Here is a 21,137-nt window from a genome sequence, read left to right on the forward strand (position 1 = left end):
AGATTCCACAAACTGTCCCTGCCACCGCTACTGCTGCCAACAAGATTGGTCGGATCCATGAGGCGGCTGTTTTCAATTCCAGCCTTTTGCTCCCCACCACGGCTTGTGGTATGGTGGTTCGGTACAGGGCGGATCACGCCTCTGGGTCTCTCTTTTTATTAAACTTAAAATCCCTGCGGCTCAAATTTCGTGGCTTTTCCATACACTATATGTCCCGCTGCCATTTTGACTGAGGTCAGGTGAACTTACCATCATCTTAACTGAGGTCAGATGACTTCACCGACATCTTAACTGAGAGCCAGGTAGATGACCAAGTCCTGTCATCTTTACTGAAGTGTTCCCTGTCTGCTCCCCCAGTGCTGACTCTGTTGCTTGTGTGTTTTGTGCAGTGGGCACGCCTTAGGTTGGCCGCACCAAGAACATCCACTTTGCCCAATTCCTGTTCCCTCTGTGTGTATGTTCGTACATGTAACTTAGGTGCACCTATGTTTACCGTTAAATGTTATAATTGTCTGTTCATTGCATCTCATTTCAGACTACAGAAACAATAAGTCTTATGTTTTATGCTGGCATGTACTTTTAAGTTTCTTACAAAAACACTTTATATTTGATCCAAACCTCATTTAAAATGTAGTAAGATGTTCTCTACTATTGTCAGTTCTGCCCTTAACCTTCTATTGCAAGCAGTTTTTTTTCTTTCTGTCTTTTTACAAATGTAAATCTTGCCTGGTAAATTAAGAGCCGGTACAGTCAAGCTCAGGCCCGGCTCTCCAGGCAGATTCTATACTGTAGTTCCACCTGATAAACGGCCCACAACTGCTCCGAGATCTGGGAGACATGGCATTTAAATATTTAATTATTAATAAACTTTTCCTCACAAAAAGAGACAGGTTGGCTCCTAGCAGCAGCACTCTACTTCCTTCAAAGAAGACAGAAAGCAAATGGGCACAGAACAACGTCCATCCACACTTTGCTTCGACTGCCAAGCGCTGACCACCGAGAAAAACTGCCTTTCATCTGAACTGAGGATCTCCAGACACGAAAAGAATCTCTGGAATCGACAGCCTAGCTGCTCAGGTCAAGGTAGGCTTGTCTGCCTACAGATTTCGTAGCCTGCAGGATCTTCTGGAGCCTGGCAGGCCCTGCTCTAAACATCAAAAGACAAACGCGACCTTCAGTGACCACGGAGAACCCTGAGGTCTAGGTGCCAAACAAGTAAGTCCTCTGTCGTTTTTTAATCAGTAATTCAAGTAAAATTTCATCCTTCTCAAAGGTCTCTGATGCAGTTTGACAGCTGAGAGGTTTTGTCAGTTTAAAAGGACAACCTCACCAAACAAATTTCAGGTAAATACAAATACAAGACCTGCAGGTTATAAAGGTGTGAGCTTTTATAAACACAAGTTTGAACACAAGTTATCAAATTTCTCTCACACGCTGTCTTCCGTAGTCTTAACACTTTTCATTGTGCAATAATATCTGTCACAGCCATTCTGACATAAATATGCTACTGTTTATACAATGTATATGTCTGAAACTTCTTTTTTCACAAACCCTAAGAATTCTTGTGAGTTCCAGGAAAAAACAGTCAGAAACGCCCCCTTCAATTCCCTGGTCCTAATTTTTTCCCCTAAACTTAACTTTGTTCTCTGTTCTGCCATTACCTTAAACAGGTGTAAGAGGTCTGTGTTTGTGTGGTGTGTGTGTGTGTGTGTGTGTGTATTGTTTGGTGTCTGTGTGAGAGTGTGTCTGAGTGTGTTTGTGTGGTGTGTGTGTATTGTTTGGTGTCTGTGTGAGAGTGTGTCTGTGTATAAGTGTGTTTGTGTGGTGTGTGTGTGGTGTGTGTGTGTGAGTGTGTGTGGTGTGTTGATTTAAATGAGATAGCCTCCACCGCCTGGGGATATTGAATACTTCTTTTCTCCTAGATGGCTGCTGTTTGGGTTTGTTTTGGGGTGTGGCACTGCTGCAGGAAATATGTCACTGTGCATGGCTTTGAGGTTTCCAAAGCTTCCTGCCATTTGAAGTGGGTTCTCTCTCCTTTCTGCTTGAGATTCACCGTGTAATTTTTTTTTGTGAGGACGGGGTGGGGGGAATGATGCTGCCACCTGATTTCCTGGAGGTTCCCGGTCCTCCATATTTGTTGCAAAGTGACCTAGAACACTTATTTCCAGCTGGAGAGACAAAGTGCCTGCCTTCCAAATTCTGTCAGGTGAAAAGGTGTCCTTCTCAGACCTGGCCCCTGCCTGATCTTATTATAGTAGAAGGTAGAACGGAGCCTGTCAGCTCTTGTCTTGCCTTGTCCCGGCCCCTTGTCAAAGCCCAGCACCAAGGCCCCTGCACCCTGGAATGGCAGGCAACATCGTCTTCTGTCGTTGTGTGCATGCTTACTCTGTTTCATGCGTGCAGCTGCAGGGGATGGTGGGGGAACTAGGTGACAGAGATGTAAGTGAACAGTCAGGCAGCCTCCTTCCTGATTTCTACCGAGAACTGGCCTCTTACTAGGGGAGAACGTTTTTCCTATGACACTGTGGTTGCCATGACAATGGGGACAAGCCATTCTTTCCTGGTTACAGATATATTAGCGAAAGATACTCACAGAGCGGAGACGTGGGATCACTAGACAGACACACGAGGCACACAGGTAGGTGCCTGCAGCCATCCTGAGTGAATGTGAGCTGGGCCCGTGAGTGTGCCGTGGGTACGTGCTGGCTCTTTCGTGGGACAGGAAAGGTTCTGGCTATTACTGTTTGACGCGAAGCCCCAAGGACTGGTGCTCAGCCAGCCCTGTCTCTTTGTCCTCGGGTGACACCTCACCGCGTTGGTGCCAGCTTTATCCTTTCAGGCTCTGAAAGGATAGCTCGCCAACCTACATAAATGGCTGCCTCGTCGCTGTTTGGCAATGATTGTCACACGTGCTCTTGACAGAATGGCCGTGTTGGTGCGATGGCACCTTACCCGAGAGAGTTGTAGCTTGTGTTGTCTGAGAGAGAGAAGCTGGAAGGCATTTAAGGAGGAGGTAAACATGGATGAGGACTGGCAGTTCCCTTGGAGGATAGAAGCCGAGGTCTCCAGATCTCTTGGCCTGGAGACCTGACACAAGAAGGGAAGAAATGCCTCCAAAAGACAGCCGCCTCTAAAGTGGCCACTAATCGCAGCTAGGCAGACTGAGGCAAAAAAAAAAAAAAAAAAAAAAGAAGTCAGTGCGGTATGAGAGCACCTGAAGAAGGGGCAGCGTCTGTTTCCTCGATGGGTGTTAGTTTGTGCCCGGGTCAGAGTCTTTGCTCTGCTCACAGATGGGTTAAGCATCAGCTGGGCTGTGTTACAGGGTGTGCAGCTGGGGTTTCCCTCTGACCCAGCAGCCCATCATCGGCATCTCTCCCTGTATCTCAGCCCCTGCGTGTGAACAATACGCTCTGTGCCCTTCTCGCACCCTCTCGTCAGACTGGGCCCCGTCTGTTTGTCTCACCACAGGGAGGGGAGCCATCTGGAAGTTCCCATCTGGACAAAACGTGAATGGATGTCGCACACGGAGACCGTGTGCGAGTTCTTGACAGAAGGCCTCGGGCACGGGGCCAAAGCATGTGTTGAGACAGGGATTTCAGGGTTCCATCTTGCACCCTTCTCCGTGCACCTCTGGGGAAGACTTTGCTGCTTTCATCGGAAAGGTAACTGTCGAAGGTAGTGCACTAGAGGTGATGCCTGAATCGATGGAGCCGGATGGCAAAACTGACAATATTTAAGCAGGTTGTAGAAAGACGGAGGGCTTTTCTAAGGCACGGCGCAGTAGGCCTGCACAGATGGAATACACACGCCGGGAAGAGCGTGGCCTGATAATGGGTGCAGACGCTTTTCTCTGTGACTGAGATACAGATGCTGCCTGGATGTCCTGGCATGTGGGCTTGAACACAAACTTGATATTCCCGGGTATGTTTTCTAACTCAGGAAGTGTGTGAGGCTGAGAACATCACGCCTGAGGGAAGCAGAAGCTCCTGCAGGCACCCCTGCCTGGGGTGGAAAGCTTGCATTCTATAACTATAACGCGGGCCTCCGTGATTGCTAAGGGCACCGAGTGAGCGGTGGGCTCTCTCGTGCCCGAGGTGTGGTACCCGCATATGGATGGGGGCATAGTTGCTTGGGCTAGATGGTGCTCAGTCAGCCTTGCTGGTGAGCATGTGCTCGGAAGGTCCAGCAGAGGGCAGCCGGAAGTAACTGAGGTGCCTATGTTTTCCTCTGTGTCCTCAGCAGATAGATACCTGTGGCCGAGGACTCCACGGAGGCTGGATCAGAGCAGGCCAACCCTGTGAGGTCACACAGATTTCTCGGAGGAAGAACCACTGCGGGTGATCCCTAAATTGGGCCCCAGATTGCACAGTCCACATTTACTATTGCATCACCCAGCAGGTGTGGCCTGGGCCAGACCTAGACTCCTGCATGTTGAGAGCCACTTTATGCACTGTGAGATCAGATTGGAAGTCGGTAAGACTTGAACGGGAATACGGCAGAGGGGACACTGTACATTTGAGCAGTGAATAGGGATCTGGTGCTAGAATTACCGACGGGTGTTTATGGATACAGAGGGTGGGAAGGGGAGGGCTGAGGGACTGAAGCGAATATCATTTGCCTCCCATATTTCTGTCCGGTCGGGAATTCCCATGGGTAAGGCAAGGCCTGGAGTCCCTAAAGGAGAGGTCGGGGTGCCCGCACTCACCGAAGGGGTCGTGGGCTAACAGGAGTCCCCAAAATGACCAGGGTCCTCAGGGAACTGCCTCAGGACCCCCTGGTCCACAGTGCTCTGCAGCGCTGTGCCTGGTGCTGGCCCGGTAATGAGAGAAGCCCCGCGGACCCAAGGCAAGAGCAGTCAGGAAAGGAGTAGACCCCTGACACACACCCACTCACAGTGAGCAGAAAGGGACGAGACTCCACTGAGAAGCACGGGGGAGGCCCTGTGTGGAGAGGTAGAGAATGGAGGGACATGTATGGGAGAGCTACGCTACAGATGAGATTGGACACCACTTAAGATTCAAAGCATGCCTTCTGGACTTAGGGATGGGCAAGTGACCATCCAGGGCATCAAACAGCCGCTTTGATTTCCTGTCTGTCTAAGACGACCCTGTGGATTAACATTATGGCACAGAGGTTGTGGGCAGGAGAGTTCTGTGGCCTGGGATCTGATGGTAGAACAGTGCCCATCGCCAGCAGATATGGGTGTGCAGGGCCCATGGACTTGAGGCAGCAGCAGGAGAGTGGGCAATACCAATGGCGACACTTACCCTGTTGCTCTCATCTGACACCACTGAGTCTGCCAATTAGAAAGCATTTCTCCACGGTGAAGTGCTTTCCTTGGGGGGGCTCTCCTTTGTGCCACGCGTGCACTTGATCCCATAGCGAGGTCGGTCCAGCACGGAGTTGGGAGCAAGAGGTCAGAACCAAACTATGAGGGGGCGGGGGAAGGGGAGGGAGGCCAGAAGCTATGACAGTGACAGCAACCATCCTTACCTGCCATGTTATGCAAATCGCCATGAAGATTTCCGCACACACACGCACACACACAGGCACACACACGCGCACACACACACACACACACACACCCCGTTCCTCAACCTGGTATCATACTGGTGCAGAAGGCAAGGTGCACTAGGTGTGCACAGGCTTCCTGGGGTGGGGCACAGGGGGGGTTAGCTCCCTAGGAAAGAAAGCAATGAGGCTCCCCCCACCCGGACGGAATCCCGGGGAGCCCCCAAGGCATTGGATGGGCAGGAAAATACACAAGCCAAGTAAAGACACTCACCTCTCCGGGAGGAAGTTCACCACCCTAGCCTCAGGGTGGGTGACCGTGTGTCACACATCTGCTCTGGATCCTTCCATATCTTCTCAGGCACACACCCTCATCCCTGTGGAACGACAGACTTTGGGCACCCCCTTGCTTTCTCTCTCCTCACCTCACTGAGCTGTTGCTTCAGTATCCACTAAAGGCTAATTCCGTCCTAACGCAGCTCTGCTTCCCTCTCCCACACTTACAGGGCAGGCCCACATCACCCTGAGAGAGGCCCTCAGGTTGAGCTTGTCTACCAGATTCTGGAGGGAGGACAGCACCGCAGGCAGGGGAGCCAGGCCAGACAGAGACGACCAGCAGGGAGCAGTGCCCACCACAACGCAGGGGGTCACCCTGCCCTGATCAGAACAGCCCCAGGGTTCCATCGCCATGGACTCTGCAGAGTATGTGCTCTGTGGCTGGAAGGGCCAGCTGTGGCCTGCAAGGGTGTTGACCAGACCCAGGACCTCGGCCCATAGTAAGAGGAGAGGGGCCTCTTTCCTGGAGGTCCAAATTCTCTCTGTTGGTGAGAAGACCAGAGTGAGGAGCACAGAGGCGAGGCCCCTAACCAAGTCTGAAATCGTAACCATCGCCTCCTTGGCCGGAAAGGAGTCACAGGGCAGTGGCCCGCCAGGGCAGACCAGGGCATACAGAAGAGCCCTCAGGGTGGCCCTGGATGTTCTGGGCGAGGGAACCCGCTTGTATCAAGGAGAAAGGGCAGGTGGCCGAAGAACCAGCACAGTGGCTCCCAAGGTTCCAAAAGAGGAGACCAGCTCCAGCCCACGCCAGCGCCAGCACCCCCAAGGGCGCATCCAGAGAGGCCAAGGGCTCTCCCACAGGAGTCCTGGGAAGCGAGGCCGCCCAGGACTTGTGTTGATGGGCTCAGGGAATGAGCCTGCAGTGCAAGGGGGGGAAGCCCAGGCCCATGCCACTGTAGAGTCCCCTTACTCTGAAATGCAAGGGAACATGTTAAGGGGCACCAGAGCTCGGCCAAGTTCCTGCAAGACGCCAACAGGAAATGCTGGTGATAATCCTGGCAAGAGAAAGTTGAGCACCCGGGCCTCTAGGGAGGGTGCCCGTGCTAACAATGAGCATAGACCTGCCTCTGGGCCACCGAGGAGGCACGCCTCTACCTCGCCCAAAGCTCTCAAGCAGCAAGTAGGGTGTGGTGGCCTAGAGATCCAGGCCATTGGAGCCCAAAGGAAGACCACCCTCCCAGAGAACAAGGAGGATCCCGGTCCGCCGACCCCGAGGCCAGACTCAGAGGGGGCATCGGCAGCCTGCACGCCTCCAGTCCCGAGCCTGCGAAGATCAGTCCGCACTGCTGGCAGGAAAAGGAAGATCCATGTGCTGTGTGCACATTGTGGGCTCTCGGGACTGGAAACTCGAGTGCGCTCGAAGGTGACTAAGGCCAGGGTCAAGAGGAGAGCCCCTGGAGTTCAGGAAGACTGCCAAGCCACCAGTGTGGCTTCTGCCCAGGAGACGAATACCATCGAACGAGGGATGCTGGTCTGGTTCAAATTCCAGGACCATCCTTTCTGGCCGGCGGTGGTCAAGAGTGTCAGCAAGAACGACAAGACGGCCAGGGTGCTGCTGATCGAGGGCAACATGCAGTTTGAGCGCAGGGGTGTCCGCGTCCCTCTCCGCAAGCTGAAGCTCCTGGACTGTGGGGAGAGATTCTCCCTCCTGCGGAGAGCCAGCAAAGTGTACGGCCAGGGCATCAACTGGTGCCTCTCTGTGATCGACCGCTACAGAGAGGACCTCGCCTGTGGCTCCTTCCGGGGCTCCTTTATGGACTACTACACCGCCCGAGCCAGTTACCCGCTGAGGAGAGCCATTCAAGAGGGCGACCTGCGCATTGATTTCCCCAAGGTGAGCTATGCCGACTTGGAAGACTGGGAGGAGGAGACCGCCCCCGGTGGGAAGAGGCCCCGCAAGAAACTCCTGCCTGACCGCATGAGAGCCGCTTGGGACAGAGCCAACCAGAAGCTCGTAGACTTCATCGTGAAGAGAAAGGGGGCCGACCAGCACCTGCTGGACATCGTGAAGGGCAGGAAACCGTCCCGGTGGCTGGACGACCTCTGGAAGTCAAAGAGGGAAGTCTTCTGCATTGAGACCTACCTGGAGGATGAAGACCAGTTGCACCTCGTGGCCAGACATTTGCAAGAAATATCCAAGGAAGCAGACCAGGCCCTGCTCTCGCTGGCAAGAGGAGACCAAGTCCGGCTCACCATGGAGGTTCTTCTTCCAGAGGCAATCATCTGCTCCATCGCTGCCCTGGATGAGCTCAGCTACAAGGAGGCAGAAGAGAAGTACCTGCGTGGCCCACCTGTGCACTATCGTGAAAAAGAGCTCTTTGAGAAGACCATCCTAAAGGCGGCCCGGAAGAGGTCAGCAGCCAGGATTGGGGCTGGCAGGGACCCTCCTGCGCCCACTCCTTAGAAGGGAGCCTCCTCCTTTCTGCCATCACCCCCTGCAGCTCCACCTCCAAAAGAGAACCATCTGGGAGACTGTGGGGCTTGCTATGACCGCTCCTCACTGCATACGTGTTTCTCCACACACAGACCCCACCCCTACCCCCTGACCCCCAAAATAAACGTTCACGAACGTGCTTGACGTTGCAGATTGTCTACATGGATTCGGCAATTCCTGTTAGCTTCAGGCCGGGCCTAGCCCTCTGTGGCCTGTGCCCAAGCGTGAAGAAGTCCCTTGGGGTCTCCTCTCTGGACCGTCACCAGCTATGGGTGGGGTATTAGCTAGCTATGCGCAGACTTGCCCTCTCTGCACGGACCCCATGCACCCAGACAGCACACCAGGTTCCTGATGACACTGTGTCTCTCTATGTGTCTCTGACTCTTCCCCTTACTCCCTGTCCTCTCTAGGGTGCCTTGGATGGGGCAGGTCCCATTGCTTTCTCCATTACCTCCCTCTTGGCTCACTCACGTTGAAGGAGAGGAACGCATGTGTGCTTTGAGGCTGTGCTTTGAAGCCAAAGAAGGGGTTGGAAATGTTGTGACCCTAGGAATAGCCTGATTTCAAAGGACTCCCCCTGTCTTTGTGTGTGTGTGTCTCTTTGCGTGGGTCTCTCTGCGTGTGTCTCTCTCTGTCTCTCCCTCTCTATTTATCTCTCTGTGTGTGAGCACGCTTGCACGCGTGCATGTTTGTGAGTGTGTGTATGTGCTCTCCTTTTGATCCTCCTGTCTCTGTCTCCCTGGTGCTGAGATTAAACATACCTGTCCACATACCTTTTTGTCAAATGAGTACTGGATGATGAAGTCGGGTTTTCACCTCATGCAGAAAGCACTTTCCATTCTCAGCCATCTTCCCCTCCCCGGAGACTTCTTACTGTAAATGAGACATTTGCTATTTGTGGGCTGACTTTTTGCAGAAAACATCAGTATCCCAGCTTTTCTCACATTTCAGAGATCAGAGACTTCTGCTGTTTGCAGGAAAGTAGGGGACCTGTCATCCCTTGGAGTCACTGACATCTGTGATGTACTGATGAGGGGCAGCCCTGCCATACCTCCCTGAAGCTCCTGTTTTCTTGTCTGGAATCACAGTCCATGACATATTTTTGTGACTGTGCACCGAATTGGTGCCTCAGTGGGCTCTCAAGTGCAACCTTACACAAGCCCGGTCTTCTTTCTCAGTCTCTGTTCTTGTCTGAATCTCTGTGAAATGTCCTGTGTCCTCCAGCCTGTGCCTCTAGATTCACAGTACCGTTTGCCTCGTACGGGAGAATGCTCAGCGTTAGTCCTTGCTGCTAATTCCTGGATTTCCTTTCTGCACAATGTGGGCTCTTACCCAGGTTAAGAAGATCACACATAGTGTGCATGCTTGTATTTTCAGTAGTGGAACTGCAAAGATAAGAACCCTGGTGCTTGCTGACCAGCCAGTATGGCTGGATTTGCAAGTACTGAGTTCTATGAGGAGACCCTGTCTAAAAAACGAACATGAAGAATAGATGAGGCAGACACGTCTTGTCAGCTTCTGGATTCCACACTCAGAAGTTCACAACAATGAACATGTACAGAAGATTTTTAAATGGATCCACATTTTCCCTCTGTGTTATGAGCTGTTTCTCTGTAAAAGCCATCAACAGTGTAACTCAATCCTTCTTACCTTTAAGAATGGAAAAATCTCTGGACCTCCCTTCTTCCTGCTTTTGACTCCATCTAGAGGAGGAAATAGCAATTTCAATGTGTTACTTTCTTTTCTAAGAGAAGATCATGTCTAAGGCCATTGTGTTCTACTTAGCCATGCACATGGCAGTGCAATGCTCAGAGCCTGCATGTCAGAAATATTCTTACCTGCATATTCAGCCTCTCCTCTGACTTTAACTGCCACTGCCCCTGTACGTTAAGTTCTGAGAACAAAACCCTGTCTCCTCGCCTACCATTCATGGGGCTATATGTCCCAGTAATGCCGTTTTCCTTGCCTACACCATCCTCTTCCAGAGGTTGAAGCCCAACGATGGGGACATGTCATTGCTTGACGTCACTGACACCTGACGAGTACTGATGAGAGGCAGCCTTTTTATGCCTCCCAGAAGCTCCTGTTTACTTCTCTTTTCATTTGTGTCCTTGAGTTTTCTTGGGGACATGCGACTGCAGGTTTCTCACTGTAGACTTTGAAGTGCTTGTCTGATCAATTCTCAAGTCATCTCTCCTGCTCCTTTGTCCTGATTCCTTCTGTAATTCTCATTTGTCTGTAGCCTTTGTTGGATTTATAAGTCCTCCTCCCTGTTTGTTTTATGGGAGAATATTGCACATCAGTGCTTTGGGCTAATTGGTGTGTGTGTGTGTGTCTGTTTTCCTATACACTGAGTTGTCACACACATCATACTTTCTTTTTTATCTTTGGAGTATGGAAGTTATAAAGTACATCCTTGAGCAAGGAGCAGAAGAATACATATGATGCCTTCTGGTGTCTGTCTTTTTATCTGTGTTCTCTGTCTCCTGGTACACTCCTTTGCGTGTGTGCGTGCGTGTGTGTGAGCGTACGTGCACATGCAACAGTAGCACTGCAGTGTATAATGCAGATGAAGCACATGAGGAAGAGCAGGAACGGTGGAGGCAGTTGCAGTCAAGAAGTGCAAGATATAATATCACAAACATGAGAATGTACAAAGTGTTATAATAAAGTACATCATTTTATAAACTAAAACAAATAATTGAAAAAACAGAAGTAGGGAGCAATACATGGAAAAAATTTCCCTTGAAAGTGTGGACCAGGCAGCATTGTGCAGTGGTTACTTCCACTAACACAGTTAAAGCAACCTGCCTGCCTATGGGAACCTCCTCACAAAAGGCCAAATTAATTGCCTTTACTAGAGCACTCCAGATAGCCAACGGCCAAAGGGCTAATATTTATACAGACTCTAAATATGCCTTCTTAATAGCCCATGCCCATTCTACACTCTGGAAGGAAAGGGGCTTCCTTACTATCAAGGGCACTCCCATAGTTAATGGACCCCTTATAGCCAATCCCTTGGAGGCCCTCCAGGTCCTTGTGGAAGTAGCCATAAATTACTGTCAGGGACACCAATCCTCCAAGGACCCAGTGACCTTAGGCAATGCCAAGGCAGATTCAGTAGCCCTGGGGGCTGGCTTCAAGCTCCTTTGATTCCACAGGACATATTTTGTTCTTAACTCCCTCCTATCAACCTTGTTTCAAACCAGAACGTAGGGATGAGCTCATAAAAAGGGGGCCACAAAAACAAAGGGTGGCTGGTTCAATTTAAATATCTGTCTCATTCTTCTTCAAGACCATAGTCGATCATTTCAGACATCCACCACACCTTACACATAGGCCCCAAAGCTTTGTTCCATTTCTAGAGCCACTGTTTGACCCCACCCATCTCCAAGATCATATTTCACAGGTTCACCCCTCCTGCCTGACATGTGCCCAGGCCAGTCCACAAGGGGTCTCCATATATGTCAGTCTCTGCATCAGCTTCATGGGCATCAACCAGGCAAAGGTTGACAGGTTGATTTGTCCCATATGCCTACTTATAAAAAAACTTTGTTATCTCTTAACACTTGTAGACACTTTTACAGGGTGGATAGAAATGTTTCCAGCCTCCATGGAAACAGCAGATGTGGTGGCTGAGGTGCTCCTGGACCATATAATTCCTCGGTTTGGCATCCCATGGACCATCGAGACGGACAATGGGCCAGCCTTCACTTCCAGGGTCATGGAGCTCGGGTCAGAAGCTCTCAACATCTCCTGGAAATTCCACACCCCCTACCATCCACAATCCTCGGGAAAGGTGGAGAGGGCCAATGGACTCATCAAACAACAACAAACCAAGCTCTCCATTGAAGTCAGGTCATCTTGGCCCTCATTTCTCCCCAATGCCCTTACCTGCCATTTGAGCTCCTTTATGGCAGGCCCTTTCTTGTTAATCACCACCTCCCAGTCCATACTCTTCCACTGGTGGTGCACCTTCCCTACCTCTCCTTTCTAAGTTCCCTCTTCCTTTCACATGCTGACAGTTGTCTCCCTGCCCCACACCAGTGGACCCAAATGCCCCTAAATATGCCCTGCTCTCCCCAGGGGCAGAGTATTCCTTAAACATCTAGCTCTGATGGAGGAGGGTCATCTGTCTATCTGTTGCTTTCATTGGTTAATTAATAAAGAAACTGCTTGGCCTGATAGGTCAGAACATGGGTGGGTGGAGTAGACAGAACAGAATGCTGGGAAGAAGGGAAGTGAGCCAGACGCCATGGAGCCAGCCGCCAGGTCAGACATGCTGAATCTTTCCCGGTAAGCCACCAGCTCGTGGTGCTACACACATTAATAGAAATGGGTTAATCAAGATGTAAGAATTAGCCTATAAGAGGCTAGAGCTAACTGGCCAGGCAATGTTTAAATGAATACAATTAGTATGTTGTTATTTCGGGTGTAAAGCTAGCTGTGCGGGAGCCGGGTGGGATGAAAAGCAGGCCGGTAGCTCCTTCTACATAGCTCCCAGTTCTCTTGGATGGACAGGACCTCACACGGTAATCCTCACCACCCCCTCAGCTGCCAAGCTTCTGAGACACCCATGCTGGTACCATCTCTCCAGACCCAAGCGGGCACCTATTGTGGATACTTGATCTGTCTAGAAGTTAGGACCTTCCACCCTCTGGTTTTCCAAGATGCCATAATAAAGATCCTATCTGCTCCTTGTCCTGGCACACTCATCGTTGTTGGTACAAACAAGACAGGTAATAACAATATTTTTTCTCCTAGCTACCTGCCTTCTTACCTCCCTCAAGAAACAGCTGCTGGAGGTCTCCAGGAAGGCAGTATACTGGATGCCTCTCCAGCCACATCTCTCTCTGAGTGTGAGCCCACCAACTCCCAACTCTCCCCTCTCCCACATCAACAATGCCCGCAGTAAGTAGCTAAACTTGAACCAGCAGCCCTTTAACCGAAAAGACTGTAATGTTTAGTTGGGGGCTTCACCCCAGCTCCCTGGCATTCATTTTGGAATGTTGAGCAGAAAACTCCATTTCAAGTCACCTCCCCTGGGAGTTGCCTCAATCCAAGTTCCACCTCCAAGACAACCTACCAAACAGTGACCCCTCCCCAGAGATGCTCGAGGCCACTCCCACAAGCTATTTACCCCCCACCCCCAAGGAACACCTGGTCTTCCCTTTTCCCTCTCTGGTGTTTATTCCGGTTCTCTTTTCTCCCTCTCCATGTTTTTCCTGGGTCCACCCAGTAACCCTGGCGTCCATTAAACCTGGTTATTTTTTTTAATTCGATCTGATTTGCTCTAATTTGGATTATTGTGTCGGCAGAGACTCTTATTGTGCTGCTGAAAAACAACAGCTTCTACTTTCCAGGTCGCTTTCAAACTGTGAAATTCCATATTCATCACTGCCCCCACAGAGTAAGCCTCTACAGAGATCAGTGGTATGGTTCTTGTCAAGCATGTAAGAAGGCCTAGGCTCCTGTCCTACCACTATCAAAAGTGTGGGCCATGTGCCTCATGTGCAAATATGTTCCTGGAGTTTCATATTCTGATTCTACATGCTGTGGACTTCTGATTCCTTCTGCAGCTCCTGTTCCTCATAGTTCCGAAAGAAAAGCATACTCCTCACTCACTGTCTAATATGTACCTTGAAGTGCTTTATTGCATCAGCCCAGGACTTGAAAAACAAAAAGGCCTACCCACAATTGTAAGCAGAGGTTGTGCTTACGTTTCCTGACTGCCCCGACCCGAATAATCACACAGAAACTATATTAATTACAACACTGTTTGGCCAATAGCTTATGTGTATTCTTATTTATCTCTTATGTCTTTCTTAAATTAACCCATTTCTGTTATTTTATATTTTACCCCATGGCTAGTGGTTTGTTAGTTGCTTGCTTCTTAGGCAGCTACATGGCCTCTGTCTTCTTTAGCAGCTACATGGTGTCTCTCTGACTCCGCCTACTCTCTCTAGATATCTCTTCCAGTCTGGCTATATTCTGCCCTGTCATAGGCCAAAGCAGCTTTATTCATTAGCCAATAAAAGCAACATATATCAAGGATATCCCACATCACCTCCCCTTTTCGATCTAAACAAAAAAGAAAGTTTTAACTTTAACACAGTAAAATTACATATAACAAGTATCAAGCAAGATTTACAGTGACAATATTTCTTTGTGAATCTAAAGTTTTATATCTAATTTATCTTTTATTATAATTAAGGAAAACTATATTCCTATTTATCTTCAATTCCAGCAAAGACCCCAGGAGGATATAAGTGAACAGGAAGTGCATTGTAAGCAACTTGCAATACTCTAGAGCTGACAGAGAGATCTCGCTGCCTGGACAGTCACCCAAAGTTCTTCTGTACCATTGGGGCATCCATCTTCAGTCTACAGGCCCATAGTACAGACTTTTCCATGAAGCAAGAAATTTGAATATCTGTTCTGTCTTGTAAAGAGCATCAGTTGGTTTATTCTGTGTCCTGTAGAATGTCTGGCAGACTCTTTCATGAAGCAGAAACCCTGAAGGACTGCCTCACCTTCTTTAGTCAAGTTCAGCAATCATTTTTCTATGGGTCCTGCATGTCCAGTTCATACAGCATCCCATCAAGCAGTCCAGGCAAGAGCAGTTTCTTGCCCAAATGGCTAGCCTTGTCACATTGAAGGCAAATTCCATGATGAGTTCCTTCAATGCCTATCAATGTCTCTGAAGCAATTGGTGCTGACAGAAGCAGACATGTCTCACTAGTGAGAAAAGTCTAAGTTCTTAAAACATTTAAAATGTCATATTCTGTAGTCTTTAAAGTGTTGAAGATTATCTATCTAACTGAATTATATCTCTATATATCTAGAAAACCTGAATAACATGACTACCTGTTTGACTATTATAAAAGGCTAATAATCTGTAATTTTTAATTATACATTACTTTTTTAAATGAGCTGCACAAACACAATACCTTAAATAAGAGCAGAATTACATATATACACTGTAACAAAGTCGACCTTAAATATGTATCAATAGACCAAGGTCCCTACCAATGCAAAGTATTCATCTCTATATCATATCCCCCTTCAAATGAAAACAAACATTTATAAACCATCATTTTGGAAATTTGGGAGTTGTTTTCTCCAAATTGATTCCTGCTGTTTGTTGGGCAAAGTATTTTTAGGGTTTATGGAGACCTTTCAGGGGATCTATGTTCCATCATACTACATTAGCCTGGAAGGAACTTAAGGTTCTTATCTTCTGTGGGAACAAATGTAGAATCTCTTTTCCAAAGTAACATATCCTCAGACTCAAATTTGAGGTCAAAATACCTTTAAAATATATATGTTGCTTTAGCTTAGTAGCCCATACAATGAAATATCTCTCTGTTGTTAGTTTATTCACAGTCAAAAAATTTAAAGAAAACACAATAGTATACATAATTCAGACTCTCTGTGCATTTTCCAACCTCGTGTGGCTTTTTTACTCTTAGTTTTTAATATTTATTTAATTATCTTTTCTTCTTAAATCTATGACTGTCTGTACGTACTATTTATATTATTTTACTATCTATACTCTTTTCCCTCTCTTTCCCAAGCCTGTGTATGTTGTTAAACACGCTGTGGCCCATTCAGAGGTTCACTTTTGTCTGAGTCTGTCTTTATTGCATAGCTATTTTTGACAAGGAGTACCTTTTTAAAAAATGTTAAGTGGGCATGGCTAGGACCAACTCCATGGCTCTGCCCATTGGCTCTGCCCTATACAACATGGTGGAGGTATGTTCACTGCCTCTGCAAGCCATGCTCTCTACCCCAGCTCCAGGGATGCAGCAGGTTTATGTTGCCATTAAGCAATTTGTGGTACTCTGTTCACAAACCCAATTTAAGTGTTCCATAGCTGGACCTCCCAAAAGAGCCAGAGGCATTTGTGCAACCAGCACAAACCAGGAAGCTGGCTATTTTTTTTTTTTGATTTTTCGAGACGGGGGTTTCTCTGTAACTTTTTGGTTCCTGTCCTGGCACTAGCTTTTGTAGACCAGGCTGACCACGAACTCACAGAGGTCCACCTGCCTCTGCCTCCCGAGTTCTGGGATTAAAGGCGTGTGCCACCACTGCCCGGCTCTGTTGTGGTTTTTAATAGTAGCCATTCAACCCATCTGGGGAAGTCTCACATTGTGGTTTTGCTTTGCATTTCCTATTGACTAGTGATGTTGCGTACATTTTCATATACTTGTTGTCTATGGAGTTCTTTTGTCCATTTTTTAATCAAATTATTTGGGAGTTTTTGTTTGCTTGCTTTTTGCTATTGAGTTGTACTAATTCATTGATATTTGAGATATTAACCCCCATGAAGTTTATAATTCACAAATGTTTTCCCCCAATCCAAAGATGGTGATTTTGTTTGTTCGAATATTTCCTTTTGCTATGCATAACATTTATCGTTTGAGGAAATCTTTTATGCTTTTTCTGTCTAAAGTTTTAATGTGATAACTAAAAGTGCTCCAAGAACAAAGTGAGGGTCAAAATTCTTACTTCTACACATAGATGCATAGCTTTCTGAGTGCTATTTGCTGAAAAGACCATACTTTCCCCAGTTTTTTGTGGGTGTGGGGACTGGTTTCTTATATGTTTTCCCCATCCCATTGATACACACCTTGATGCCAATGCCATACTTTTGTTTGTTTGTTTGAGACAGAGTCATTCTATGTAGTCCTGGCTGTCTTGGAATTCACCATGTAGACCAGCTATGCCTTTAACTCAGAGATCTCCTGCCTCTGCCTCCCAACTCTGTGATTAAAAGCGTGTGGTACTCTTTTGATCATTATATCTGTGTAATATATTATGAAATCAGAAAATATAATGCCTCCAATTTTGGTTTTCTGTCTCAGGGGAGGGTTTTGGCTATTTGTGGCTCCATGGAAATTTTTTTTGGTTTTCTTTTTTCTATATTTTAGTAATCAAAAATGGCATTTAAAATCTGTGAGAACGCTTTCCTAACTGAAACACCCATCAGTCATGAACATTGGGTCCAAGGGCCTTGCTTACTGCTCCATAGCTTCACTTGAGCACATAACTGACGTATCCCTAACTCTTGTCATCCTGAAGTGCCTCCCCACTGAAACCAGATAGCCACTGCCCCCATACACATTGTCAGCCTGCTTTTACCAATTCAAGCCCCCCCCTGCCACCCCCACAGCCCTTCATGTTCTTGCCTTGTACATAAATCAATCTTGCTCCAGTCCAGTCCAAGCCAAGAAAAAGCAGGATGCAACTGTAACATCCGTGAAATTTATTGAACAGATACATTTACTGAAGTCATTGAAGGCGGGGGGATGACAGCACAGAACTTCCCCCAGCTGTTAGAGGCCACAGGTCCCACCTTTTCCTACTCTGTGATTCATTAGAAAGGATCTCATCTACTGGCCACACTGAGGCCTGCTTGCCTAAGCTTCTTCCTTCCAAGGGACCCCTGATACACCTCTTTGCAGAATAATGGCATCTGGAAGTGTTCTTTCTTTTGGGGGAACTCTCTAGAAGAATCACCCACTGTAGGGTGATCCTGAATTATTCTGGACACTGGAAAGCACTGAAAGGAACATCTTGCCAAACTGAAGAACTGTTGTCACAAGTAATAACAAAAGTAACAACAAGAGTGGAACATTGAATCTTGGTTCTCCGAGCCCATCCATCCTTAGTCCAGGTCTTCGTGCCCACCCCAGATTGTAATCAGTCACAAGATGAGCATCAGCCAGTTGCTGATTGCCATCACCCATACTGTTTTGCTGGTTCCAAGGGCTTGTCTTGGGATCTCTGTAGAGCACCTTCTCAGGTAAGAACACACACATCTGCAGGGAACAAGCAGCAAGTTGCTGGCCTGTAAGTATATCAAGAAAGCTGTCCAGGAATACACAACACGAGATAGGAGCAGAGCAAATAGGGCCTTGGCTGGCATGGAAGTTCGCAACACAAGCTGGGCTACGGTAGTAGCTAGCAGGGTAAGTCAGGGACTGATATACTTTGCTAGGGTGTGATGGATGGGAGAGCTAGTATTAAAGTGTGTACTCACTGAATACCTGGGCCACTGTGAGTAGAACAGATAAGGATGAGATTCCAAAGGCAGTGTCATAAACCTGCCTGGAGATGCTAACTGGGTAGAAGAGCCAGGCAGTCAGGACCCTTATAAGAGACTATTTCTCCCTAATCTCTCCCAGGCCAGGGGCTATAGCAGATATCTGCAGGCCCGCTCCTTTACTTTGGGGCTGACCCTTCAGCAATACTTCTAGACTGGGACAGGATGGGGTCTTCTGCCTTATGTTCTCCTGCCTAGGCAAGGCTGCCCAGCATGCAGCCGGGCCCTCCTGGGCACTCTCTAAGATTACTGCCCATCTGTGCTGGGGTGGGAGTCCCAGGGGGCTCATAGGGTCCTGTCTGGCTTGGGTCTACAGGGCCGTGGTCTGAGTTATGGCCTTATATCTCCTCCTCAACCTTGTCCTTTGCCTACTCCTCCACCTCATCTTCTGCCTTAGCACTGGCTCTTCCATCAGCCTGGACAGAAGCCAGATTGCCAGCTTCATCCTCCACCTGGACTACCATGTTGCTGGCTAGTCTTGCCTCCCATTCCTCAGATTCCCGTTTGAGGCCCAACAACTCCAGGAAAGTTGGAGATCTCCTGATCATTCTTAGCCTCCTCAGAGCTTCCTCCAGAGGCTCAGTCAGGTTAGCCCTGGTGAGCATCTGCCTCAGGCGCAAATCATCCGTAGAGGTTCTCTCGAGAGCCCCTTTCTAAATGGCTTTCTGCAGCAGAACTTCTAGCCTCAACACAAAGGCAGAGAGCTGCTCATCTGGCTGCTGTTTTGCAGTCAGACACTTGATTCGAATGGTGGCCTGAGACTCATTGTCTCCAAATACTCGACAGAGCCTCTAGGCACTCCTCTGCAGTCTTTGCCGGATTCTCTGCTAACAGCCCCTGTACAAGGTACAAAGCAGTTCCCCGCAAGCCCTCCAGCAACCGTCTCCTCTTCTCCCTTTCTGGGACCCTTTGCCACACCCAAAACATGTCAGTGGTGTGGTCTAGCCAGGCCTCAAAGGATTCCTCCCCAGGGGCTGGCTGAACGCTCCCAGAAAACATACCCAAACGCTGGTACCGCAAGGTATCCACCCAGGGCTGGATTGCCTGACTAACTGACTGGAGCCTGCACACTCTGTCCAGCTCCAGACCTGGGTCTCCAGGTACACTGTCCACTGTCTCCCCCGTTGCTCCAAGAAGTGGAAAACACGATCAAGAAGCTCCTCGCTGGAGCAACTGGGCACAAAGACCACGTTCCAGGGCCCCCCAGTGCCTAGGATTTCCCTTGGGACCAAAGCATAGTTGATTTCCTGGTCGAGCTCAACCAGGGCTGCAGTGGCATTATCCTCCTCATGAAACACTTTGCCAAGCACAGTAAAGTGGCCCATGGGCCACAGGGCAGCCTGCAGGGACCCTTGGAATTCAGCTTCACTGCAGTCCTCCAGGATGCCCAGGATAAGCAAGCCCCTACGAGCGCTGACACCCATCCACCTGCACCAGTCCTGGAGCATCTCCACCGCCATAATCTGAAAATTTAGCAAAGCTCACACTAGGGGCCGGAAACAGTTTCCCCAGAAGCACATCAGGTTGGGATAGGAGCCTAGGCTAGGACTCAGGAAGACCAGCCTAGCTCTCCACAGCCTGGAAACAAAAAACGGAAAGAGGAGGTTAATGTCTTCCCCACCCCAGCCCCTTCTCATCCACTAGCCCTAGAGCAGAGGTTCTCAACCCGTGCTTCGTGACCCTTCAGGGTCAAGCGACCTTTTCAAGGGGATCTCCAAAGACCGCTGGGAAACACAGGTATTTACCTTATGATTTGCAACAGTAGCAAAATTACAGGTATGAAGTAGCCATGGAAATAAGTTTTATGGTTGTGTGAGGGAGTCACCACAACACAAAGAACTGTATTAAAGGGTCGTAGCATTAGGGATATTGAGAACCACTGCCTTACATGATGCTTCTGCATCCCACTCTGTGCCTCAGACACAGGCCTTCCCCAGCACCTCCCTACAGTCCAACCCAGGCAGGCGTGCTGGTTGAGAGGGGGTTTGTCAGGGCCAGTAATACCCTCCCAGAATTTGGTACCTTCTAGGAGCAGAACCCTTTCTCCTTCAATCGCACAGCAAGGATTCCCCGGGCTGTTCTCCAGGTTCTCCCGCCAGCCAGCTCCCTTGCTCTCTCTAGCCTTATAGCTGCGCACTCACGCAGACCAGTGTACATATGCAAGCTTTTTTGTTTTGTTTTATTTATTTATTTATTTATTTATTTATTTATTTATTTATTTAAGATTTCTGCCTCTTCCCCGCCACCGCCTCCCATTTCCCTCCCCTCCCCTGACCAAGTCCCCCTCCCTCATCAGCTCGAAGAGCAATCAGGGTTCCCTGACCTGTGGGAAGTCCAAGGACCACCCACCTCCATCCAGGTCTAGTAAGGTGAGCATCCAAACTGCCAAGGCTCCCCCAAAGCCAGTACGTGCAGTAGGATCAGAAACCCATTGCCATTGTTCTTGAGTTCTCAGTAGTCCTCATTGTCCACTATGTTCAGCAAGTTCGGTTTTATCCCATGCTTTTTCAGACCCAGGCCAGCTGGCCTTAGTGGGTTCCTGATAGAACATCCCCATTGTCTCAGTGTGTGGGTGCACAGCTCGCGGTCCTGAGTTCCTTGCTCGTGCTCTCTCTCCTTCTGCTCCTGATTTGGACCTTGAGATTTCAGTCCTGTGCTCCAATGTGGGTCTCTGTCTCTGTCTCCTTTCATCGCCTGATGAAGGTTAATATTCAGGAGGATGCCTATATTTATGTTTGTCTTTGGATT

At 48.7% G+C, this 21,137-nt stretch overlaps 1 protein-coding gene and 1 pseudogene across 1 annotated transcript in view; both read right to left on the reverse strand.

Moving 5' to 3' along the window:
• Window positions 1–18,757: 18,757 nt before the first annotated feature.
• On the reverse strand, window positions 18,758–19,849 carry LOC121440426 (annotated as a pseudogene).
• A 103-nt stretch (window positions 19,850–19,952) lies between these two features.
• Window positions 19,953–21,137, reverse strand: part of LOC121440427 (X-linked lymphocyte-regulated protein 3A-like) — a 42,213-nt gene continuing 41,028 nt past the window's right edge. Inside the window, exon 6 of the mRNA XM_041641183.1 lies at window positions 19,953–19,967. Within this exon, the coding sequence (XP_041497117.1) occupies window positions 19,953–19,967 (15 nt within the window). The remainder of the gene's footprint in view (window positions 19,968–21,137) is intronic.

This window comes from Microtus oregoni, unplaced genomic scaffold, assembly GCF_018167655.1.
Source record: "Microtus oregoni isolate MIOR12 unplaced genomic scaffold, Mior012 000067F_ref0000223, whole genome shotgun sequence".
Classification (NCBI taxonomy): Eukaryota; Metazoa; Chordata; class Mammalia; order Rodentia; family Cricetidae; genus Microtus; species Microtus oregoni.